Source organism: Anticarsia gemmatalis, chromosome 5 (genome assembly GCF_050436995.1).
Source record: "Anticarsia gemmatalis isolate Benzon Research Colony breed Stoneville strain chromosome 5, ilAntGemm2 primary, whole genome shotgun sequence".
NCBI classification, from domain to species: domain Eukaryota; kingdom Metazoa; phylum Arthropoda; class Insecta; order Lepidoptera; family Erebidae; genus Anticarsia; species Anticarsia gemmatalis.
Genome location: NC_134749.1, coordinates 3372341 through 3399888, shown reverse-complemented (window position 1 = coordinate 3399888; position 27548 = coordinate 3372341). Strand labels below are relative to the sequence as shown.

The window sequence follows — 27548 nt, the reverse complement described above, 5'->3', positions numbered from 1 at the left end:
GATTGGTGTTTCATTCGGGAACTTAATAGTAGTCACATTGGTGGACCTAGTTGGGGGAGAGGGGCTTCTGAAGTGTCTAAGCCTGATCCAGAATCTCGGGGATTCAGTTTTTTTTGTTTGAGCTCCCTATCGAAGTGGAAGGTGAGGTCTTCCTGACTCTACCTGTGTATAGTGAGGCCTGTAACTGTCATATTTGACATGAAATAGTCAATGGTCTTTTAATGTCGAGAATACTAACCGCTGATAAAATTTACGAATAACGATTCACATAGTATCTTATTGTCTAGAAAAAAAAATTAAATTAAAAGTTATGAAAATCCATTTAACTACCAACAGTAAACTCTCAATAACTGCGTTCTATAAATAACACACGATTAAAAATTCCTTTAACAAAGTAACGAATGTCAACGCGAAACAATCTTGATATTACAGTTGTCATGTAATGATCTTATAACACGAACTCGCTCTAGTGATCGTGTACCACGCCCCGTGTCATTGCAAAATGTAAGTTTGTCACTGATATATGATATAATTAAGCCTATCTTTCATCTCTCTCTCACATATGGAGAGAAAGAGATGGGGAGACGTTGCAGAATTTGACACAAAATGCTGCGATTATAGGCTGATTAGCGTGGGTTGGTAAATTAATGTTATGTGTAATAATCAAGGTGTTTTGTTTAACGAATATCAATATGATTAATATGTCTTCATTGATATTTATAGAGATAATACCTTCAAATAAATTTTAACACACTACTACAAGTCATATTTGAAGAGAAACCCAAGCAAAATTGTGTGTTATAAGCGGGTTCACGCGATTAGGAAATAGATGGGATTGCAACCCGAGACCTCTCAATAATAAGATCGGTAACTCTTAACTCAGCTAATCGGCTACATATTTTGGGAGCTATACCTAATATTTATAAGGTGGGCCATTCAATTGAAACTATGCTAAGGGCAAGCTAACACAAATGTCATCACAGATTAAAAAATGTGTAGTAAAAAGGAAATTACATAAATTGTTTAGATAAATGGTCATTAATAAGCTCAAGGACACCGAGTTATTACTGTCATTTACTTACAACACAAAAATCCAGATCAATTATATAAAATAAATGACCTTACGAGAAGAAAGTTACAGATATTTCGCCATTTTAATTTTATTGTACTGTGATCGTATTACGAGGCATTACAGTCCAAATTCTTGTTATATTTGATACATTGAAGTATTGATGGTTATCGTAAAGGTCAGGTGAAAGAGATTATTATCAGTATGCTAATTAAGTTCGTTTACTTTTACTCCAGTTTTTAATTTCTTATTTTGGTGAAAGAATCATATCAAGCGGCGTTATTTCTACCCCTATGGAAAAAAGAGAGATTTCTGATTATTAGGTTCTTGGTTCTATTTTTGGAGCACTTTATTTAACGATTCAATTAGCATAATTAGAAATTCATTAAATAAAGTACTTCGTAGCATAACCCTCGTAACTATAGTTGTAATGTCCATTATAGGCCAGTGCTAGGTGCTTTGGTTTCCACTAGATCATAAGCCCAAATCTTGTCAAACTAGCTACCACTACTGATTCTGGTGGTAAACATTTCTGTGGATGAGGAAAATCAGTCCCAGAATACAAACGACCCTAAACTGTCAAAAATATCTTTAAAAAAACAAAGGAATACTAAAATCACTTTATTAAAAAGCCAAGCCTCCCGTACTAAGAATACCCGAACTTTGCATGTTTTAGCAAGATAGCCGCTACCACAGTCGTGCCGTCAACTCAATCAGAAAGTCGAAAGGCAAAACGGAAACCTCACTTTAAGTTACGACTCGACTTAAATTACTTTAAACGGCTATTTGTAGTACTTTATTACGCAATGTGCAGTTTTTATGATACCACTTGTAGTTCAAAATGACCTGCAAGTATCGGATTTCCGAATCAATTAGGGCACTTAATATTTATGCTTCTGTTTATTCGATTATATAAAGGAATTGAGAGTTAAAAAAGTAATTTGTTATGGGTTTTTTTAATTAATTCTCTACTACACTACACTTTTGATAATCAAGGCAAAATAATTGCGTCAGTATTTATCAAATAATAACATATGGGGGAAAATGCGATTCCTTAGGATGCTTGACGTTTCAGCACAGTTTACAGTGCCGAAACGTCAAGCATTGCAAGCAAGCATTCAAGCAGTGGCCGTGGTCTCAGGACCACTGAGCGTTGAATATTCAAATTTTAGTATTGAAAGTTTAATAGTTATATATCAATCTTTTTATAATGATATAAACAATATATCATTTACATCATAATTTAGTTAATAATAAATTAATCCCACACTGGAAATTGAACAACGCGGGAGTCCCGCAAACGGGCAAACGAGTCAAAAGTAACCACTAAGCCGCGGCCTCACAATACTTATAACATAATCTAGTATCAATAAAATGCATTACTAATCTAGATTAACATTTAACTTACGAAATACCACCTCAAAAACCACCAACCAGATTTAATCCGACTTATTAAATTATACAAATAAAAATTTACAATCGATTTCAATTGACAATTTGTCAAAAGAGATTAAAATTTCAGATCAATTTCGAATTAAAATTCTACACAAAGTGTATCACGACAACGACTAGTAATCCATACTAATATTATAAATGCGAAAGTTACTCTGTCTGTCTGTCTGTCTGCCTGTCTGCTACTCAATCACGCCTAAACTACTGAACCAATTCGCATGAAATTTGGTATGGAGATATATTGATACCCGAGAAAGGACATAGGCTATATATCATCACGCTACGACCAAAAGGAGCAGAGTACCAGTAATTAATGTTACAAAAACTGGGAAAAATTTCACCCATTCTCTCTTATTGGACGCAAGCGAAGTTGCGCGGATCAGCTAGTATTTTTATCATGCATTCTATCATGATTGCTGTATCACGGTATAAAAGTCACTTGTATGTAATTTAGATCAAATGTCAGATTGCAGTAGTGCCGGGTCATTTAATTACAGACCACCGTGCGTTTCAGTCACTTTCATTTTCAAGAATGTTGATGTCTAAATTGCATATGCTACTGTAATTTTTATATTATTGGTATATCTTTCGAGGTGGATTTAGAATATATTTAGTAGGTCCAAAGGATGAAACAAAATAGACAAAATAGTGCACTCCGAGGTTCGATTCCCGGTTGGGACATAAAAAAAACCATTAACATTCCTAGTTGTTTCAATCTGGTTATGTTTTGCGTTTTATGCTGGTGGTGCGAGAGATGTCTAGAAAATTGGAAATTTATTTTCCCTTTTGTTAGTCAGGGACAATTTAAAGCAGCTACCTTTTCTGGTGTATAAGAGTAGCAGTGGTTGTGATAATAAACTGTCACTGCATAATGTACCATCTTCTAACCGCGAGTTCGTTCGAGTCATTTTCACGGGTAAAAAGCAGTTGCCAAGAATCTTATTCAAAGAAACCAAGAAAATCAGCTTATAAACTATCTGTAACACAAATAACAAAATTCTTTGTTTTGCGTGAAGAGTGTTAAACATAATATACGGACATCCATCCCCACATTTATAATCTTTAGTAGGATACGATACTAACCGTCACTATATCTCTTACTCACTTTAGTTCCGATGTAGTTACTAGGTTTTTAAGTTAGGAAGTAATAATTACAACGTATTAGCTAAGTTAAATATGTCTTACAGTGTTTTTCATTAGAATGTATCGACACCGCTTCATACTTTCACTTTAATCGCGTGTTTCAGCTCATGTTCCGTATATTGTGTGTGTCACTATTGTTTCGCGCTTGTTTGATATTGTTCAACATTTTTATGGATTATTTTATTAATAATACATCTTTCGTCTTGTTAATGCTTGTTGGTAGTTCCTATTATTATAGACTCCTAAGTTTTTTTACTTCCTAAATATTATTAAGTCCTCTTGGTTAAGTGACATTACTTTCATATAAATATAGCGACATTTAATTTTGTTTTATACATTTATTGAGAGCATGCAGAGTCCTCAACCCGCACTTGGCCAGCGTGTTGGACTCAAGGCCTAACCTCTCTCCCTCCTTTAGGAGAAGACCCTTGCCCAGCGGTGGGACAGTAATTGGTTGAAAAAACCTGTGCGGCGTTTAGTTCCACTCGCTCACTGTCTTATTTAAGTCACTTAACGCAACGACACACGTGCCGAAATTATGCAGTGTTCAGTTTAACGTTGAACTTTTCGTCGGCAAACGTTTGGGTCTAAAGAAGCAGATGAGTTGCTCCACTTAATCTTGCCGTAAAATTCTGCAAGAAAGACATCTACGTAAAATTTTCGAGGTCAATTATCTGTATAAATCACAGTTTTATTTTTCAGATTTGTCGAATAAAAAGTTAAATAAATCGAAGGGTATCATTAAAATTGCGATAATTTCTCCTTCAACACATAAAAAGTGTTAAAACCTATGTTATGTAAGACAGGCGAAATAATTATGTTAATTTGGTTCCGTTTATGGTTTGCTAATTAAATTCATGTCACTAGTACTCGTTTCATTCAGCTGCTTATGAAATAAATGCCTAATGATATAAGAAATTATAATTGTCAAAGTTAAAGAGAATCCTCACTTAATAACAGAGGAGTCTAAGGGTTAGTTTCACAATACATGAAAAATGCACACATAAATCTTTCCCCATAGATGTAGGCAGAGACCAAAGAACGCCACTTGGTACTATCCTTACAAACTTCCCTTGCCCCATTCACCTCCATACATCTTGTCATACAGGACCGCCGGGAAACATGTTTACATATGCATACACTATTCCTATTCATATTTACACAAAATTTATGTCAGATAACCTAAATGCTAGGTAAAGCGACAGGAAATGTCCGAAAACCGTTGCCAAAATTCTTTCTGATAATCTATCTGGTACTACCTATCCAGAATCGGGTCTGATAATTTTATCTAGTGTTCAGTATGATCCGTCTCAACACGGAGCAATACGATTTAATTGTCATGCATTTAGTCAACCTTGTTAAAGCAAAGCAGTTGGCTGGTAGATACTAGTCACGTCAGACACGAGACGTCCTCCAAATTACCATAACGAACACTGTCTGGTGACAGCAACAAGCTAGGGATTAGAGCCTGTCGTATTTCACTAACATTACGTTTTTGAAATATCAGCATGTATTTACTGTAACTAAAATAATATTCACGTCATCACCTAAGTTAAAGAGGGTTTATAAAAGCTGGTGAAAAGTTAGGGAATGATTTCAGTGATCAGAAAATTCAAGATTGTTATGCTGAGGTGATATCTTTAAATGGGATTAAGTATTAGGACTTTAAGCTTTGGAACACAGAATACACTCAAATGTTTTACCCCCGGTTTCTGAGGTACATTTAGCGGTAGTTTATCTATTCAATAGTGTTTAAAGTCATAAAAAAACGCTATTGAATAGATAAACTACCGCTTCTATTAATTGTTTTAGAGATAAGGTTAACTAAGGTTTATTACTCGCAAAACTCTCGTCAATCACAAATCATTTTAAAATACAATCTACAGAATAAATGGAATCAATAAAAATAACTCAAATTATAATTTCAAACGTTCAAGTAAAACTCGCATATTAGGCCAAAGGCGACGCCCAACATTTTCAACATTAGCCACATACACATGAGCCGAGTCCGGTTGGAATTAGGGCATACTATAACACTTATGATACAGGCGAGCTGTTCCGCAAGTGAATGCCGACCGGTTATCGGTGTATGACAAAAACTCGGCCGGTCATGCGCTATAATGTTGTAAGTACACGTGGCGTGACGTAGCTACTTGTTACTGCAGTTTAGCATACAGCTGTTTTCAATTAATTATCGTCAGTGAGAGATAGATTTGCAATCAGTGACGTAATATAACTTCGGGCGATCATGGGATCAGATCAAGTCCTCGCGGCTTTCAGGTCGGAAGTTCATTTAGGTCGTTGTCGATATTTTGCAGATTTGTCATACATAGTACAATCATTACTTTAATTAACATCAACGTTTAAAACGGATTAGTTGTCAAGCATTTTTTTATATTTCATAAAGTCCGTGAATTTTATAAATACAGACAGTTTTTTTTTGTGTGTGTGTAACGCAGTCTTCATGAGATTTTTTCGCGAACAATTTTTTGTAAAAGTTCAAATAGATTATAAATTAAGTATGGAAAACCATTTTAACAAACAACTGAATCAACTAGCCTACGACAAAGAAATGTAAGCACTAAATTTTATCAGAAGTTTGCAATTATTAACGGACCACGGAAATAACAATTTTGCGTTTCATAACTTAAATTAATTATTTCTTATACATTTCGTTAAGTCAACAGACGATAAAACGTATCGGAAACTGTAGGCTAACATTTGTTTAGTTTGTTAGATAATAAATATAATTGTTATTACATAAATAACATAATTGTTGCAGCTGCGCGTGTGGCCTTAAAACTAGTTGAAACATTCACGTAAACTTCTTAATTCAATAAAAAGTATTGTTCGGATTTTTACCAATTCTTATATAGATAAATATATGTAGCACTTACCCCTGGTTTCTGAGGTACATTTAGCGGTAGTTTATCTATTCAATAGCGTTTAAACCCATATGAAAAAACGCTATTGAATAGATAAACTACCGCTAAGTGCACTCAGAAGCCGGACATTTTTGCCTTGCATTAATCGCAAAATGCATTTACTTAGATTAAGAAATAAAATGAGGTAGAGAGAAGTATCTTCAAGTAGTATAATAAAATTTACTATTGTTATATAAAAACTTATACACGAAGGCATTGCACGAACACAAAGTTCAACCAGACCCGAAACAACTATTTGTGTATCGCACAAATAATGGTTCCGTGTGGGAATCGAACCCACAGCCGATAGCGACAGCAGGTAGTGGCGGTAGCCGTAAAGTAATTAGTCGTTTTTCACAGATAATACATAATATCATTTCTGGTCATAAACGTCAAGATTGTTTCTCTTTTAATCGTTATCTTAAAATAAAATCGAGCCTAAAATAAAGTATTAATTTAAATAAAACTATTACGAAAACTTGTTATTGCAAGCAAACAAAAATGCAGATCGAATGTTTTTATTTCATCTCGCAATTTTATTCTTACAGTTTATTTTTAACTTAACTTTAAAACAATTCAATTTGACCCTTGCAAAACTCTAATAGTTAAAATCGAGCGTGAAACATAAATTGAACTAATATTATAGTCTGGCAACTTAGTAGAGAGTCTGGGCACGATTTATCTTGATTATAATTAAGTACAGTCGCCCGCGACTCCGAGTGGGCCTTAGTTTCCCGGTATCCACAACATTTCTTACTGGCGGAGTTACAGCGTGAGGATATTTAGCCGACAGCCTTCCTCAATAAATGGACTATTCAGCACAAAAATATTTTTCAACCCGGACCATTAAGTAGTAGTTTCTGAGATGAGTGCGTACAAGAAAACTCTTCAGCTTTATATTATTCGTATACACAATTCTGTGTAGTTCCAAAATAAAGTAGCTGTATCAGGCCACCGTCAGCTGCCATAGGCCTTTGAATCACTGATGTTCAAAATTCCAAATTTTGTACACCTCTACCAGTTACGAACCTGTGGAGGAACGAGGTGATCATGTTCCTCCAACCAAAGGGAGGATCCTCCGACCAGGCGAGGTGATCATGCCTGGTGGGCCTAGGCTGCCCGACTGTTGTAGTCGGGAACTTGTATATATAGTCAGTTGCCGTGCAAACTTCGATAGCGCGATTCAGGACTTGTGACGTCAGTCACACTGCGCGTGGTGGTTGGTTGCGCGCTGGTCCCAGTAGATGTCGCTGTATGTTGCGAGCCGCTACATCACTCCCCCTCAGACCGTAGGTCGATCTTCTCTTCATGTCAGTCAGTCTCTCCAGTGCCATGCATTGATGAGTTCCAGTGAGTCGGAACTCGAATTCCGCTAGTCCCAGTGAGTCGGAACTGTATGCCGCTAGTCCCAGTGAGTCGGAACTGTATGCCGCTAACTCCAGTGAGTCGGAAAGGTGCGGTGTGCGGTGTGCGGTGAAGTGTCCCCAGTGAGTCGGGGCGAGGTGCTTGTTGTCTGCGGTGAGTCGAGACGAAGCGTTGCGGTGCCCTGGGTGCGTCAGAGTAGCGTGACGATGATGCCCAGGTTGGATGCCGCTGAGGCCGTAGGGTATGCCAGTCATGTGCGTGAGCGACATGCCTGGTGGGCCTAGGCTGCCCGACTGTTGTAGTCGGGAACTTGTATATATAGTCAGTTGCCGTGCAAACTTCGATAGCGCGATTCAGGACTTGTGACGTCAGTCACACTGCGCGTGGTGGTTGGTTGTGCGCTGGTCCCAGTAGATGTCGCTGTATGTTGCGAGCCGCTACAAACCTTACACATAAGACTCTCTAATAAGTTGTCGGACTATAACATAGACACAAGAAACATCGTGTACGAGTACTTACGAAAATGTATTAAAGTGTGAAGATTCACATAGATTGTGACTTTTGATTTTGCAAAGCCTTTGACCGTGCAAATATCAACTAGGTTCAATAGGATATGGACTCATTTCAATAGGTTCATATAGAGACGCATAGCGTTATTATTATTTGAGTACGTACTTTAAGGAAAATATGGATTTATATTTATTTTAGTAGCGGCAGCTTGTGACCTCGTCCACGTGAACTTTAGTTTTCCGTTTTCACAACATTTCTTGCTGATCTTCCATTTAAAAGGTTCTTCCCCAAAAAATCTCTACACTTCTTAATGACTTTTTATGCCAAATTTCGGCGTTCGACGCTCTGTAGTTTTGGCTGTGCGTTTTCCATCAGTCCATCATGAACGGAAAAGTTTAATCAAGAACCCGTCTATGGAATGACCGCGGTAAGGCTGTTTAATCGACTAACCGTTTGTACCTTTGAAGGTTTGAACCCACTTACGCCAAAACTACTGCTTGGTTTTTAGTGACATTTTTTATACAGATAGTTTATAACCTGGACTAATGCAGAACACTTTTTACCCTGGGAAATCTTTTCTCGCTGACGAATTAGCGGAAAGAATCTTGTATTCTATGAATAAACTACCACTTTTCTATACGAAAGACGTTCTATAACTTTCTCATTATTCCCATTAGGTTGCAAGGAACATAAATCTAACAAACAGTCAATTATGAATGAAACGATGCAGTACCGTTTGTTTATCTCTTATTTATGGGACGTCCTTTCTAAGTGCAAGGCAGTTATTATATTTTATGATGACATAAGCCTACTCTATGCTCTTGGCGTCAAACGGACGTCCGGTGTTATAATTTTCCCTTTTCTCAGTAAAGGATACACTGGATATAAAGTTTAATAGCCGTTATTGAACATTTATTGGTTGTAGGTGAAATTATTTTAACACATTTTGAAACTATCTATACCTAGATTCACAATTGAGATCTGGTTGTAAGTAGGTAGGTTACGGCAGCCTCGCAGTAAAGAATGTGGATACTCACAGTCCATTCCATTAGATTATATAATTAAACTTATTTTAAACCAATAATACAAAGCTGAAGACTTCATTTGTTTGAACGTGCTAATCTCAAGAACTAATGATCCAAATGGCAAAATTACATTTGTCTTAAATCGTCCATTTCTGAAAGATGTAAGCGACATAAAATCACGCTATAACTAATATGAACGGAGCAGCAATAAAACATTGTAAAAACGGGAAAACTACAAACAAAGTAGCGGGTGACAGCTCTTATAACATAAAGTTATCATATATTTCCTATACTATACATTCTACAATGAAAGTAATACGTAACATTGATTGTAGGAAACAGTTGTTTGATCTGGCTTTGAAGGTTTCTAAAGCTATAAAGTTCTGTTGATGCAAATCTTAAGAGCTATTACGCATTATCGACTAGAGCAACTAGTTTATTTCTAACTAGCTGACCCGCGCAACTTCGCTTGCGTCACCTAAGAGAATGGGTCAAAATTTTCCCCGTTTTTGTAACATTTTTCGTTGGTACTTCGCTCCTAATGACCGTAGCGGGATGTTATATAGCCTATAGCCTTTCTCGATAAATGGGCTATCTAACACTGAAATAATTTTTCAAATCGGACCAGTAGTTCCTGAGATTAGCGCGTTCAAACAAACAAACAAACTCTTCAGCTTTATTATATTAGTATAGAGAATATATAGTGTGAAAGTGCGAATCGACGACTGAACTATGTACCTATTTATGTATTTAGCTTATTTCTATCTACTGTTAGTAGGTAGACCTCTGTCTTAGAACGCCGCGGTATATGGACGGAAGCGGGTAAGACAGTTGCTCATACATATTGCAAACCTACACATTTGAGTTGTGAATGATGACATCAGGCAAGTTCCAGGCTTTGCGTGTGATTGAAAATTATTATTTATTAGACTTTTAACATCTATATGATCTAGTAAAGGTTGTCTGTTGCTATAGTTCATTGAAATGTATAACCACTGATAGATACTACGGGCATATTGACTAACTAAAGTTACTGGCAACTTCTTTCGGCGGAAATCGATTTTAAAGCTAAGAAATGTTACAAAAACGGCACACACTTCGTACAGCAATTTTATAAAGTATAATATATATCTACGGGAACTATTAAGCATACAAAGATAAAAAAAGAAGAAACACTACGACGCGTATTGGTAACAAGGAATAAGTGATTTTTTAAAGTATTAATATACATAAACAGCTGTCATCGATTACTTTCTTAGCGACTATTCTAAAGTGTGTAATGACTCTGAACAAAAACGATTTTCAGGTTACTTTTTCAGTTTCAGAAGGCTATTAGCGTGTTATGAAATTTGCATCTTGTCTTAACAGTTGCGTGACAACTAAATGAAAGGCCGAGATAAAGGTTAATTGATTTTTTCAGTCAAATAATTATGCAGCGGGAGGTCGGTATTTGAAATCAAATCGGATAAAAGAAAATAATAAATAATATGTACGTCAGGCTGGCCCGGCCCCATGGAATCTGTGATTTTTTACCAAGGTATAATAAGTATTTAACCAAAAATTATCTTCTAATATTCTGAATGAATGAATGTTCGATGTTAAGGTAATATTGATATTACTATAATTTTTTGATAACTGTGTTATTATCAATGTGTAACCTTTTTTTACATTATTTATAATTAACAATTGTTATAGTACCTAATTAATATAAGTACAAATGTTGTCTAACTAATTTCTAAAATGATTATTAAAAAAATATGACAATTACCAATTTTGTTTCACTCAACAAACCAAATGTCCTGAAATTAGTTAATAAATGATAGTCACTCTTCAAAATCAAAATCAAAATCAAAATCAAATCATTTATTCATTTAGGTCAAATATTGACACTTATGATAGTCGTTACAATTACTGAATCTACCACTAGCTCGGAAAGGGGGTAGAGCCTTATGAGAAGAGCTAGCGAGAAACTCACGGCCACTCTTTTCAATCGCCAAAAGTTTTACAATGTGGTTGATACAATAATTGACCATGCGAGGAGCTGCCAACAATCAGCGATATAGACTAAACGTCAATTAAGTTAAATTAATATAGCTAGGTTATTTATTAGTCTCTGATCGTACCGTATGTTGGGAGCACCTACTAGCATGTGATAATAAGAATATGGGCAGCAAGTGAGCACACTGGTTGTGAACATTATAAAAGAAAAAAAGTGACAGTTTTATGAATAACATCAAATTGTACGTAACATCACCTAATTGCATCATTAATTGCCCATATTTTACAATATTAGACCTACTGCTACTGAGTTTATACAATTTATAGCAAAGTTCCCTAATGTCAAAGAATCCTAATCAAGCGAGCGACTAATCCCAAGAGCTATTGTCGTTTAGATACTCATCAACTCTGTAATAAGCCTTCCTAACGAGATGTTCCTTAACAGCAACTTTGAATTTTGGCAGGGGTAAATCCATGATGTGCTTGGGAAGCTTGTTGAAGAAACGAATGCCGAGACCTACAAACGAATTGTGCACCTTGTGTAAACGATGATGGGGACCTACTAATTTGTGTCTGTTTCTAGTGTTATAATTGTGTCTATCGCTATTTGTTGCGAAAGTCCCTAAATTTTGTTTTATATACAACAAGTTTGCAAGCACATACTGTGATGACACCGTCAGTATCCCTATCTGCCCAAAAAGCTCTCTCAAGGAGTCTCGCGCTCCTAAACTATAAATTGCACGGATAGCTCTTTTTTGAAGGACAAAAATAACATCTATATCAGCAGCCTTACCCCACAGTAATATACCGTAAGACATGACGCTGTGAAAATAACTAAAGTAAACCAGTCTTGCCGCATCCACACCAGCAAACTGTCTTACTTTTCTGATTGCGTACGCGGCGGAGCTGAGTCTCCCCGAGAGATGCGCTATCTGAGTGCCCCATTGGAGCTTGCTATCCAGACTGATACCTAAAAAAGTTGCCGAATCTACCAAATCGATAGTTTGCCCATTTACGACTATGTTAGTACCTGAATTCCTCGCGTTGGGCATAGTGAACCTAATGCACTTAGTTTTGTTAGAATTTAATAACAGATTATTACAAGTGAACCAGTTGTGGACCTGTTCAAGAATACTATTGATATCAATAAAACAAGACTTCGAACGATCTACTTTAAAAATGAGTGAAGTGTCATCTGCAAATAATATAATATCACATAAGTCCTGCACCTGAAAGGGGAGATCGTTTATATATACGAGAAAAAGAAACGGACCGAGTATCGAACCCTGAGGCACGCCGAGAGAAACAGCTGAACCTGAAGACCTTACACCATTGATATCTACTCGTTGAATCCTATTACTCAAATATGACGCAAGTAAATCGAGCGCTGTATCCCTAATTCCATAGTGGTTTAGTTTCCTAAGGAGCGTATTATGTTGGACACAGTCAAATGCTTTGGAGAGATCGCAGAACACCCCAATTTCATTTGTCGTATGGTTAGTGGTCAACCTAGTGTCAAAGTTGTTCAAGCCGCCCGAAGGCCTTTGACATGGCTTAACGACTGTAATCTTATTGATAACAACCGGGACCGACTTTTTACGTGCCCTCCGAAGCACGGAGACGCTCAGTTCAAATACCACTATGCGGCCACCCATCTATGGAATGTCCGCGCCAAGGTTGCTTAACCCACTGATCGTTTACCGACCGGTGAGTGCAACTAGCCACGAGCGCCTCCAAACACCCCAATGGCGTCCTGGGATGTCTCCCAAGCATCATAGATATGCTTGACGAGCGAAATACCTGCATCGATCGTTGACCTACCCTTTGTGAAACCATACTGTTTACCATGAAATAGCTGATTCGAGTTAAAGTGACTTTCGAGCTGCTCTAAGATGACCTTTTCGAAGATTTTGCTAACCGCAGGCAAGATGGAAATGGGCCTGAAATTGCTGGGCTCATTCTTAGATCCCTTCTTAAAGAGTGGTACTACTTTACTGTGTTTCATTAAGTCAGGAAACACACCAGTATCTACGCACCTGTTAAATATTAAAGCCAAATGGGGGGCTATTTCCAGGATGATACTTTCTACTAATTTAACAGAGATGCCCCAGAGGTCAGGTGTTTTTTTGGAGTTGAGCGACCTAAAAGCCTTAACTACATCATTGGAGTTGATATGTTTGAAGAAAAAAACACTACCACACTCTTCTACACTATTTCGAAGTAAACATTCTGCCTTGGCAGGACAGGAATTCAAGGAGCTAGTTGTAGCTGTGGGAATATCAGCGAAGAAAGTATTGAACGCCTGAGCAATCTCTAAGTTATTGGTGATAATCATGTCATTTACTTTCAGTTCAAAATTATTTTCGCGCTGGATAGCACGACCTGTTTCGTTGTTAATGATATTCCATGTGGTTTTGATCGTATTGTCTGAGCTTTTAATTTTGTTGCTTAAGTGTAAGGATTTAGCAGCAACACAAGTTCTCTTAAAAATTTTTGAATAGTTCCTAACGTATTCAAGAAATTTAGGATTAAAATTGAACTGTTTCATGGAATAAAGCTCATACAACCTAGCTCTACTTTTATAAATACCTGCTGTCGCCCAATCGCAAAATTTGAGTTTCCTATTGTTATCTAGTATGGTTTTCTCTTTGAAGATAGTTTTGAACTTGGATTCAATAATGTTGAATAACGATGTGTAAAGGTTATCCGGGTGTTCTTCGGTGTCGTCTAACTTTGTCATAGCACTAGCTATCTCACTATTAAATAAAACTAAACGATCCCTAGTAATAGGCCTACAAGTAATTTTCTTTAACCTATTATCTATCCTAACAGGAAATATAGCCTTCTGTCCACAATGGTCCGATGTTAGTTCACTTAAGATTTCCCTACCTAAGCATTCGCAGTTGCAGAATATATTGTCCAAGCATGTAGCAGAATGTGCAGTGATTCTAGTGGGCTCATTAAATAAAAAAACTAAATTAAAAGATTTAAATAATGACTTAAGTCTCGTACTAGTCGAAGATTGCTCAAGTAAATTTACATTAAAATCACCACACACTACCACATACTTGTTGCTTATACTTAAACGTTTTAATATGTCCTCCATTATCGACTCAAATAAAGTAAACTCACTATTTGGTGGTCTATATATACAAACTACTATGTGTCGCTCTAGCTCGACACAGGAAACCTCAGCAGTGCGTTCTATTGACAAATTAACTATGTCCCTACGTTCTTTACATTTAATACTGTTAGCTACCATAATCAGTGAACCACCATGTCTAGCTTTGTTCCTAATATACGCACTAATAATTGTATAAAACTCATTGTTTATTGCGATTTGTTCCGTGTGTAGCCAATGCTCAGTCACACAGAAAATACCTACATTATGTTTTTGTAAGAACAATTCTACTTCTAATTCCTTGCTGGATAAACCTTGTATGTTTCTTCGGCAAGTTTCTCAGATTTTGATAATCTAGTCAAACAGAAGGCTTAAAGGTATACGACTAAAACGAAACGAATGTAACTTTCATTTCATAGCTGTATCAGGTTTTACTGTACAAATTGGCATAAGATTTTAGGGAATATTACCGCTTTTAGGTGGCCGGGCTGAAATATAATTTCAAGTGATTATTCTTTCTAAATATGTATTATAATTTAAAATGAAAGCGTTACATGTATTCTATATCTCTATATCTCATTATGTACTGGTATTAGTTTTTGGTAGGTGTTGCAGTTTTACTGTTTTATATTAACGAAATAATTTCAGCCCGGCCACCTGCAACCGCTAATATTTCGTATGCTATTGCATTTTAGGATTCGATTTTGTGTTACATATGCATAAATTATAGGGTACATTTCATCTGTAGCACAATATTGCCAGTATTTTTTGTAGATTAGTGGGAAACAAGGTGGCCGGGCTGAAAACGTCAGGCTGGCCCGGCCACTAAGAAGTGCACGTAATTTCTTTTAAAAAGAGTTACATTGAAAATGAAGGTGTTACATATATTAGTATACCCGGGTACATTGGATTGATAACAATCTCATTATTAAATTCCATGGGGCCGGGCCAGCCTGACGTACATTAAATAATTGGTTGTTTATTATTATCTTGTTACAGTAAGCATATCAAAAAAATATTTTTTGCGTGGATTGTATAATTTTCTCATATCTCTTATTATTTATCTTTTTCAGATGTCTGATTATCACTCTTTCTAGAGAGTTAGAACTGCACTGCAGCTTGGATTGGTAGACTATTAATTAGTATTCGGGGATTTCTAATAGAAACAGTAGTTGTAAGCTGGGGAGTATGCATCTTAGTGTCTGTAAAGGTCTTACTCCTTAGGAGGCCACGTGACACAGAAAAAAGGTTATTCTATTGCCAGTTCCGACAAAGTAAGACCATTCCGTAGATTTAGACCACCATAGCCAGTTACGCTCACCGGTCGGAAAGCGACCTGCGGGTTAAACCTTGACGCGGTCATTCCATAGTTGGGTGACAGCATAGTGGTATTTGTATTAAGCGTCTTAGTGCTTCGGAGGGCACGTTAAAAGTCAGTCCCGGTTGTAGTCGATTAAGATAACTGTCGTTAAGCCACGTCAAAGGTCTTCTTAACAACTTTGACACTAGATTGACCATTAACCATACGACGAGAAGAAAAAGAATACAAGTATTCTATTCCGTCTTAAAACACGGATGTTTACGACACAAACAAAACATGATGAGAATAATACACGAACTGATGAGAATAATACACGAACGTTTTATCATGAGTTATTGCGGTGCATTCATCCGCTACTTTCCATAAACTAACGAGTAGCGTAATACCGATGTTCTACATAGATTAGCACATTACAAGAGTTTAGGCTATGACTATGGAAATATATCGGCATGCCTCCGAGCGACCGAATCTGTTCTGAATCTTTGTTTTATTTTAGTTATTGTAATTCTGTCTGCATTATTAGAAGATATCATATAACATAAAATTAATAATAATTATTCGTGTATATTTTATCTTATGAATTTGGCGACATTTTGATTAATGTGGTTCCGAAGTGCCTGCAATTAAAAAAAATGTATATGCGCCATAGATACTATATTATGGTCACCAAAGTCCTAAAGCAACTATTGCAAAAAATATTCCGTATTCAAATAAAGTTTCCGATAATAAGTGGCAGCGGCATAAAAACCGCCTAAAACTGTTACAAATATCGGAAGCAAGAATTACAAAGCTAACTATAATCAAATCAATTAAAGCCAGTAATTAAATAACGATCCATGACTGATTGACGGCTTAAATACATTGCACAAAAATTAACTGCATATTGAAATACACGCAGCAACAAGTCTATCATAAAGTTGAACATTATTGAACAAGAAAGTTCAAACATCAAATAATATTTAGTAATAATCACCTTAGGCAGTATTACATACTCACAGCTGCAATTAAAAATGTATCTAGTGTATTGCCATTACATAAAACTAATAAAAAGGACTGATTTATTTCGCTACTCTCTTTTATACGCGGTGTTGCAATACTTTTGATTTTATCTATGCCCCGAAGCAAATTAGAGGCATATTAGAATTTGATTTATGACATGCACTTCCATTTTAAAATTTGAACTGTGTTCTATTTATAAAAACATACGTCATAGTTTTTTTTTAGTTTAACATGGTATTTTCGTTGCCTTAAAAAAAGATTTCTGTATTTTTTTCGTGTTTATGGTAATTTATTTTAATGCATTCATGCGCTTGCTAATGCCAAACAGATATATTTGCATTAATAATTTAATTATAAAGCTGTTTATCAGACAGTTATTGGCTCAAATGATTACATTTATATTTATGATTACTTTTTTCAGTATTTTATGAACCTCGTATGCCACAGATTTATGTAACACTGGATTTTGGCTCTAGGTCAGTTACATTACTGTAGCAGAAAAACTTGTATGAACATATATTAGTTACGCTGTACTTACTGCTAAACATTACTGGTATGAAAGTTCATAACTATCCAGTGCCCACATAATTTAAAACAAAACACTGTAATTGTCCACTTATATGAGCTCTTTGGACTATTAAAACAAAGTCCCTATTACAAGAGGTAAACATTGTTAAGAGAGCAACCTTGGTAACTTTCATATACCAAGTTAGTCTACAGCTTCGGGCACAACCGGCATGATATTATATTTACAATGTATGTGTGTGAAATGATTAGATTAGTCGTGAATCATGAATGACTGAGTCCCATCAAAAAGGTCACTCAAAAATACTGGCTAAATAACGCATGTAAACACATGATCAAACAAAAGAGAACGCAACGGTATTGAGCAATTGATTCAGTGCGCCGAAGAGTGCATTGGCATTAAACGAATCAGCAAGGCCAGGCGACTTATAGTTAAGTCTAGCTCTAATATAGGTTGAACCTGATAAGTGCACTTATGAAACAATAGATGGCTGAACCTCCGAAGTGCTTAATAAGCACTGCGTATACTAACTTATGAAACACTTACAGATTTGATTGGGTCCATTCGCGTATAACCCCCTACTCAGTCACTTAAGGAGTTGATATTTACATAGACACTAGCGGACCCAAAAGACGTTGTCCTGTCTACACGTCTTTAATTTGTAAAAAATAATTTAAAAAACATTGTCCAGCAGACAAAATTGTGAATCTAAACCATTCTCAGATCCCTTTGAACACACACAAAAAATTTCATCAAAATCGGTCCAGGCGTTTAGGAGAAATTCAGTGACATACACACTTACAGAAGAATTATATGTATAAAGATAGCCAAAAGGCATATAGTTATTTAGAATGCTATGTTGGTAAATAGAGTATGCATCTATTTCTATGGTTCAGTTGTAAAGGGTGAACAGACAGCCTTCGGTGATTATAATGTCACTAGGGATTTATTAAGGGTCCAATGTCAAGCCTAAAGTTTAAATTCCTGCATTACGCAAAAGCTAATTTAACTTTTGGTTCATGGCAAAATACGTGAAAGAACCATAAAACAGCGGAAAGTCAAAAGAAAAAAATCCAGGGATCAGTTTCTTTTGAAATTATTTAATATTTTTTTTATATTCATAATAAAGCTGACTTTCGTTCGATGTTGTTAACACTTAGTTTGATTTAGTATTCAATATTTTAAAATAAACATTATATCTATTTTCAAACATTATTACTAATTTAAACCGTAATTTGTGTATCGTAATACATTTCTAAATAAATAAACGATTCATTACCGTTTAATTTGAAACTGATTGAATAATTTTAATGCAAAAAGTTCGCAATACGCAACTTTTTCAACGCAAGTTTAAAACCTAGACCGGACGTAGATTTGTGCCGAATAACTTTTCCATATTTGAATAGGAATGTTCTAGGAAATTGCTTAACTGATTTTCGTGGAATATTTTAATGATTGGATGGTATTTTAATGGAGCAGTATGTAGTAGATATATCTACTGAGGATCTTAAATATCGGGTGTGTGCTTTCGTCGCTTTATTCAATGAACAATTAATTAAGATGAATCAAATCAATATTCTTCCGAAAGAGATTATAACAACTGTCTACCCGCCTTGCTTAGTTTACAAAAGTAAGAAAGGTAGAGTTAACTTGTGTTTAAATCAATTCAATCTCCTGTCAAACGGAAGCTAGGTACTTATAAATCCTAAAAATGTGTTTTCAATACGTAGATTTTAAATTGGTTATAAACTTGCAGGTTTATTAAGTATCATCTACTGCAACAGATGCAACTGTATACACTATCATTCGTAGATATAGAGATTTGACTGTTTCCAAATTATGCTGGTCAGGGCTTTATATTTTGACCTTTGTTCAAGATGCTTTCTTTTCTAGTTGCATACATATAGATACTATCAGACGATCTATGTAAACATGGTCATTATGTATAATAACTAAAGTTATGATCGTTTAAAAAATTCGTTCTATTATGTCTTTGGGTAAATGTCATTCACTTACCTTCTCATCCAGATTCAAATTTCGAACCCAGTCGTAATTTTGACAAATCCATTTATTCTTTTTTTTAATGGCACACACATCAAGAACAAAAGTGTAGACCACACTCGAAAAACCGATGCTCCAATTTAAATTTCATACACACACATTGGCACGTGGTTTTACTCCCGCCTTCACCACCTACGAGCTAGAAGGGGTGCCTCTATATATAGTGAGAGTATACACGCACCTCACCATACGTTAGTACGTCGCGAGTGTGCTGTGGCCTTTTGAGATATTTTTTTAATTATTTTTTTGTGTGTGCAACATGTTACGTAATTGTGTCACGTTGGCAGTATTGGGGTGTGTTTTGGCGGTTCCCGCGCCTCAGCATCAGTACCAACCACAACAAGTTAGTAGTTCTTATTTTAGTGTTTGTTTTGCGACATTTTTAAATAATTTTGCGTAAATAATAAAATAATAATCATAAGCATAAATTAATAAGTAATCGTTAATTCGTGTTACATAATTTGGTCTAGAATTAAATTAGCCCTTATTAAAAAGTTTTTAGATGTAAAGGAGGTTCACTACTTTAAAATTCCATTCAGACATTTTTTCAGCACATAATCCTGTACATACCTAATCCTTAATCAACTTTTCTTTTGAAGTTAATTTTTTGGAAGATTAATACGACTGCTCTTACTGAAATGAATTCTATATTATAATCTCATATTATCTCCTAGTTAAACATTCATTAGGATTAACCTTTACAACCTGAGAAGTTCACTCTATACAGGCCTATTGTTGTATTGCAACAGCCATCGTTAAAGCCTTTGACACACGAGACTAACAATAAGATCGTTATTTGGGTGACACGCTCGGATTTCGTAGGTCACATTCAGAATGTAGGTCGTGTATTCATTGTCTTATTTTTACTCATTAGTGAACACACTGTATACTAAACTGTCATATTTTGTAAAACGAACGTGAGTTTGTAAGATGTGTAATAGTTACGTCATAAGTTCATCAACCCTTTACTTTCTGTTTCATGTTTTGTTTGAAATTAAAAGATGAATAGATTTTTTGTTAAGTAATTTTCAGGTAATATTTGTTTCAGAATTTTATTTTGTAGTTTTTTATAGTAATAGTATCAAAGAAGTTAGAAGTAGTTGGAAGTGTTTGACAGAATATTTAGTTTTAGTAACAATTAGTCGTACTACGTGCTTTTTAATATTTAAAAACTATTATTTCAATTAAAGTAACAAATAAAATGAATGTGCTAAGAAATAAAGTGGTAACTGCAAATTAAATCTTGTGTGCGTTAATTATAAAATATATAAGTCATACCGTGTTACTGAAAGTTCTTTTAGCGTGACTGAAAATGTTATTTATCTCAAGAAGAAAATCGTATCAATCGTAATAAAAATGCACTTTAATGTAATTGGCTTTTTAACAATCTACTGAACTCAAAGCTTTTATACAGCAAAATCACATTTCAGATACTCATAAGTGTAATTAATTTAATGTCGCATTGTTTTAAATAATTATTTTTATCAATATCAGCTCAAAAGCCACATGGCCATTAAAAATCGAAAAATCCCAAATTATTAAGTTACTAACCTAACCGTTTGACAAAGCTCTCCGTACGACTCTGTTCATTGCAGTTTCTCTCTATCTTATTTACAGCAATATCTTTTATTTACAACCAATTTAAACGAGTTAAGGCCAGTTTCTCGACTAATGGTTAAAAATTACTTATCGTATAGAATTTCGACAGTTGTTCTCATACATTTAATCCGTCATATTCGCTATCAAGCACTTATCTAAAAGTCGCAAAACTAGCCCTTAGTATAATTTCGTATTTTTACAAACTAGCACGTAGGCTAACCTTTAACCAACAAATAACTACATCGAAAACAAAATAATTGACTTGAAACAGACCGGAAAACGATCGACACATCATTTTTGCAACAAATACCTGCACACGAACATTGTATTTTTGAAACCTTCGACCATTTGCGCGTGTAGTGTGACGTAATCTGTTACATTTACAGTTTGACGTTTCGTAATGTCAGTGGCGCGTTTCCGAACGAAGTGTAAGATATAATTGGATTAATGTTATGTAATATATCGTTAGTATTATATGTATGGACGAGCGGTGATAGGCCAGTGGTATAAAGTGGTACCTACCTTCCACGCAACTGGTCGCAGGTTTAATCCCGAGGCACACTAATGACTTCGAAGTTAATTGTGTATTAGAAATCATTATAACTTGTTCCAACGGAGAAGAAAAACATCGTGATGCGACCTTGCATGCCTGAGATTTCTTTAAAACATATCCTGAAGGTATGCAAAGTCCCCAACCCGCAATTGGCCAGCGTGGTGGACTCACGGTTTTACCCCTCCCTCATTACGGGAGGAGACCTTTGCCCATCCCTTCATGAGTTAAATTTATTTATTTATTTTAATTTATCGCACTGATTAGTGACCGGCTTTATGTGGTTAAAGACACGGTAGCGTGAAATTACGCCGACATTCTTCGTAGCTAATTGGTCGGAGATAATTGTTGGATGTTAAATGTTATGTATTGTTACGTTATATGTGAGACAGCTAGGTCAACAAACTAGTTGTGACAACTGTCGGAATGTAATTCATTTTAACGCTATTGCTACTCTATGAAATCACTGCATATAAAAATATTGCAATTTTAATCTCTGATGATTGATATCTACCAGTTCAATCGAACGACTTATAGTAGTTTTTAGGTAAAAAAATGCTTCTATGATACAAATTGATGATTTTTTCCGTTGAGAAGAATTTTTATCGATATAAAAAAATCTTTTAAAAGACCCTCGAAGATAATTCTTCTTATGAGTTTATTTTCATTACGATAAAGGTTTACGATAAAGGTTAAACAATCTTCGGCGTTTTATAGCAGTAACACTTATAACATCACTAAACCTAAATTACAAATCATTTTTATCACGCTGCGCATCCTCTACAACATGTTGTTATTTGTCAGCAGGCAGCTGGCATCCCCCCACACCTACTGAGACAGTACCTGGCGGACCAGCACGGCGCCGCCCCCGCGCAGACACAAGTCATACCCAGGACACAACACGTACAAGCTCCCAGACCTGTAAGAATAACCTACAAACAACTTTCTACTATAACATCTCCCTAGGAAGATCAACACTAATCGATCGTGATCAGTATTCTCTACTAGGTACTATCGACTACCGACAACCGGCTAGCTATCGAGAAATTTTACATTAAAATCTGTTAAGCGCCCCTACTGGCCTCCGTAAGAACTATTTTGGCAGTAAATTTTAAATGTCAAACTCTCGATACTCGACAGTACCGACTGTAGAGATTTGCGCTACAGGAGCTATGGTTAAAAGTAAAGTGCGAACGTATCGTTACGTAACGTAACGTTTTCGTTCTACAGTGAAAATGAAAAATATAATTTTATGTTGTTATGATAGGAATGCGTCAGATAATGTGTGCAGTTTTGCGCTCAAGACTCTAAACCAGCTCATGCGAAGTACTTCTTCCAGCAGACTTTAAGACTAGATATAAGACATGTTTGTTATTTCACCACGACTTTTTTCACGAAAACTATGTCTAACATTGGTTTTCACAAGGGACGCAATCTTATTTCAAACATGAACAGTGTCATCAAACAACATAACTTCAGACGCAATTTTTCTTAGGACCCAAGATTTAACATGTTCTATTAGGAACTCCTGCTTCACCTTTAAAGTTACCGCACAATTTACGGTAAATCGTGCTATTATAAACGGTTATATCAGTGCAGTTTAGCCCCTGACCTCTTCTCAAATGTCAACTTGCCCGCACCCTATCAGAGCTTATTGACACTAACACATTTAGAATTGCTAATATTGTTGCTTAGGTACACAAATGTTTGTATTTTCTAAGAAATGTTTGTATTTAGTATACTTGAACTTCACAAAAACTTATTGAAGACGTAACAATTATGTAAAGAGAAAAAATTGTGCACGTAATAGTAATGCCATTAAGAAGGGCAGTTGTTTTGCAAGCTCGTCAGATCTAATCTCAGCTTTCTGTACCTTGATTCTCAACCACTATCGATTACAGACAACCGGCTAGCTATCGAGAATTTTTGAATGAAAATCAGCGCCTCTTGCGGCCATCGTAGGAACTATTTTGGCAGTGCATTTTAAATGTCAAACTTTCGATGCGGACTGTACAGAATCACGCTACTGATTTCTATCCCCTTTAGTAAAAGTAGTTGATGTCTATATTCTCTTATTTTTCCAACTCTCCCAGGCTCCCCAACAACTGTTCAGCGTACAAAGCGAGCCTCAATACCAGCCCCAGCAGTACCAACCTCAGCAGCAATACAGACAGCAATACCAACCTCAGAGGGCTCAGGAACAGCGCGAACCTGAAGACTATGACGTAAGAACATTCAGCCTGTTATAAAACTATCAAACTTAATATTTTAACTAAAGCACGTGCACGATCACGGATAATAAATTAACTTTTAACTGAACACAAATGCACGTTTAAGGTGCAGCAAGGAATTCAAGGCAAAACTTTAGTGGATTGATAGCTATCTAAATTACATACAAAAATAAAATTACACGTTTTTCTGTAAGGGAAGGCCGAGACTAAGATAACCGAATTTATGATAAATAATTTGATTCTCAGTTTACAACCACAAAAAAAAAACAAAAAAAATACTCAAATTTTGAACTCATATCAAAGATGATCGAATTATCTTAATTTATACCTATCTCAAAAAGTAAGCTTTAGCTATTTTTCCAAAAAAATACTATTTAACTGAAACCTAGCCGTAAAAGGCAATGTCCTGAATCCTTGCTACGCCACTTTGCACTTTAATATTAAAGAACGAGGGTACTTTTAACATTAGCAGCAGTACAGACAACAGTACCAAGCCCAGAGGCCGGCGGCGCAGCCTGCTCAGCCCGAACCTAAGGAAGAATACGACGTAAGTTTATCTAACCCTTCGATCGCTTCTAATTTGGATAAAAACTTAAAAAATAGCATATAAAGAAAAGAAAGAAAAAATGTCTATTTTCAGCGCACAGCACACACGCCAAACACCTTAGAAATAAGTTAACAAATATGTATTATTATGTGAAGTTGAACAATTTAATGGAAAACGATTTAGCGTCTTAGCCATGGTAGCGTAAAAATATAGACAAACAATAAGTGTGAAGTAATTAATGATATAAGCCTTTACCAATTTTGCGTATTTATAAATCTCCTTTTGTAACATATCAAAATTAATTAGATATGGGAACTGCAACTCTACTCAAATTATTAATTGAGTTACTTAATTTCCATATTAATCTTAGAGAAACTAGCACCCATCTCTACCTTTAAAATAATACACGAACTAATACAATACGGAATGAATCCAACCTAGTTGGCCACTTCCTAGTGGGCAACAATGTCCAATGCGCCTGGCGAACACGGATGGATCGAATGAACCAGACTGTACAACTTTCACTCACTACTCGCCTGCACAGATTAAACGTAGATAGCTTCGATATCTATAGGGAAATTACTTTCTTTGATACAGAACACCGATTAATATTCGAATTTACATTTTCTTGTATTAGTGCGTAAATTATGGGGCTGCGCGTTTCCTATTACAGATATAATGCAAATAGAAGCTATTAAGCTTCCACAGTTATTTGCATTATATCTATAACGTGCAGTCATATGCGATGGAAAGTAGTTTTAATCCCGAACTCTTAGATTTTGCGACGGGCTAGCATATTATAAGATTTTATTATGATTAAATACGATTATAGTAATAAAAACTCATAAGTTTACCATTAAAGTTAAGACATCATCGGTTAACGAAAACATACATCTATAATTAAAAGTAGATTTCGCATTCTGAATTTGCTTCCACGAAAAAAAATCAGCGGTAATTCAATTCATTTAGTTTTCAGGTTCAGTTTAAACAAGTTTGTAGCTAACTAGCAGAAGACTTTTTATATATCAGCAGAATCATGCTGCATCTTTTATACACATCTGACCCCAGCCTATAACAATGAGATTTATTCTGAGCTATAGAAAATTCAAGACACTTTACAATTATTACATAAGACATAATTTTTTCACTTTTCTCCATTTCCTTGCAGCCCCATCCTTCCTACCAGTTCGGTTTCGACGTGAACGATGACCAGTACACCAACTACCAGAACCGCAAGGAGCAGAGAGACGGTGACGTCATCAAGGGCTCTTACTCCGTGGTCGACAGCGATGGCTTCGTCAGGACTGTGACTTACACGGCTGATCCTAAGGAAGGATTCAAGGCTGAGGTACGTAACACATCTACAAAATGATAAAATGGCGTTAAAGGCTTCATACATTTTTGGGCCTATATAAAGTGCCGGTCAACAATGAAATGTTTGAAAATAATGAATCTTCAAACTTGTAAAACTTGGTTTAAAGCTAGCTCTATCGATAAATGCAATATGTTTTAGCGGCCGGCATTTTAAAAAAGTCCCAGATTGATGATTTTCTTTTCAATGAAACTGGCTAGTCTAGTACACCACGTTTATAGGCACCACTAATAGCTGAGACAAAACAAATAAGAATGCTCTAAAATCAGTGTTGATGTTCGGAAATTTTTCAGGAAAATAAAAAAATCTCGATACAATTGGTGACTATTTTCAAAATCTTCTGAACAGGGGAAAGCAAACAGAGTTAATTTTGCTAACAGTATTAAGTTGTTTCAATTCAGCACGGTCGCGACTCTACATTCTAATCGAATTGGGTCAAATAATGGATTGCATTGTATTACCACTTTAGTATGCAAAGCCTAATTCAGAGAATGAACACTTAAAACTAGGTCGGCGATCCAGTTCAATCTGTTATTAACTTAGTTGGGGTTCAATCGACAAATCGCATTAGGTACACTTTATTCGTTAAAAAAATATATTTAGATTGACCAATAAGTCAGTTGTTAGGATATTTCATAAGATTTCTATGCTACATTTTAGCATTTTGATTGATGCGTACTCTTGCATTCATTAATGCGGACAACAGCTTAAAGTGCTCTGCGGAGAAGAAGGAAATTTTGATAAGATATTTAAATAGCTATAGCGATTATTCTAAACAGATTTTCGTTTTAAATATTTATTTTTGAAATTACAATAAAAATATTTTCAACAGGTCTCCAGACAGCCCACAGACATCGTAGTGAAGATCCCCACTCCCAAACCCCAGTTACAGCTCCAGCCTCAGCCCGTAGCCCACGCCGGCCACGCCGCCCACGCTGCCCACGCCCAGCACGCCCAGCCCCGACCACAGCCACAACAGATCCCCCAGCAGTACTACCGTTACGAACAATAAACTAACTTAAAATAACAAAAAAGTCTACTAATAATTAAATAATGGGAATAATAACAACAACAAAAATGATGACTGAAAAAGCAATGATCCAAATTTGAAAAAAAAACAAGGGTGAAAGCGATTGTCCTTGGTCAAACATCTTTTTTTATAGTGATGCGATTTATCGAAATTGTAAATAAGTTTTCAATTCCCATTTTGGTTTGAAATTATCAAGTCATATTTTAGTAATTCAAACCAATTTTTAACAGTAGACGTTCCCTATAGTTAGTTTGTAATATAGTTGTATTTAGATACTCCGTGCCTCGTAATTTAAGCTATGGATATCGATAAGATTTTAAGCTTAGTCTTTATATTTAAAATACAGACACATAGCTAAAATTTTGTTGTTAAATAAACTATATTTTAGTAATTCTTATTTATATTCTGATTTTGTACTCAATTGAATGACTATGGATAGGTTTTCTGAAAACATTCTATGACTGGAACTTAATTCGTTAAAACTCATTTCTTTTTTCATTAAAACATTTGTTTCCATCGTTACCAGTATTCTAAAGAACCTAAATATTACAAAAAAGGAACAAAATTGTGATTGTATAGAAAATACGTCGGAATTTGTAGCTTATTCCATGTTAATAAAGTTACTATTATTTAACCTTTGTTTTATTTCTTGAACACCTCACAGTCGAGCCTACGGGCTGCCTAAAACTTTGACACTGGTTAGAC

General features: G+C 35.6%; 1 protein-coding gene and 1 long non-coding RNA gene across 7 annotated transcripts; one reads left to right on the top strand and one right to left on the bottom strand.

Annotated features, from left to right (window-relative positions):
- Window positions 1-11336: 11336 nt before the first annotated feature.
- LOC142972820 (uncharacterized) lies at window positions 11337-19688 on the bottom strand. Its single transcript, XR_012959485.1, has 2 exons — window positions 19470-19688; window positions 11337-12003 (listed from the first exon to the last, which is right to left on the bottom strand). It is a non-coding gene; the product is annotated as an uncharacterized LOC142972820 (long non-coding RNA).
- Window positions 19689-19691: 3 nt separating this feature from the next.
- On the top strand, window positions 19692-27477 carry Cpr66D (Cuticular protein 66D). 6 transcript variants are annotated; one of them, XM_076114134.1, is made up of 6 exons: window positions 19692-19857; window positions 22471-22584; window positions 23757-23888; window positions 24364-24441; window positions 25610-25789; window positions 26646-27477. In XM_076114134.1, exons 1-6 carry the CDS (start codon window positions 19774-19776, stop codon window positions 26823-26825), a joined length of 768 nt encoding a protein of 255 aa, XP_075970249.1. In that variant the 5' UTR covers window positions 19692-19773; the 3' UTR covers window positions 26826-27477. The 6 variants fall into 6 exon arrangements, with proteins under 6 accessions (XP_075970249.1, XP_075970248.1, XP_075970247.1 ...); XM_076114133.1 differs by having other exon boundaries at window positions 22468-22584; window positions 24367-24441; XM_076114132.1 differs by having other exon boundaries at window positions 22468-22584.
- The last annotated feature ends 71 nt before the right edge of the window (window positions 27478-27548 follow it).

Coding starts and splice junctions, on each gene's coding strand:
- Cpr66D (XM_076114132.1), top strand. CDS start 19,774: ATGTTACGTAATTGTGTCACGTTGGCAGTATTGGGGTGTGTTTTGGCG. Junction 19,858..22,467: donor ATCAGTACCAACCACAACAA/GTTAGTAGTTCT, acceptor GTTATTTGTCAG/CAGGCAGCTGGCATCCCCCC. Junction 23,889..24,363: donor GCGAACCTGAAGACTATGAC/GTAAGAACATTC, acceptor TTTTAACATTAG/CAGCAGTACAGACAACAGTA.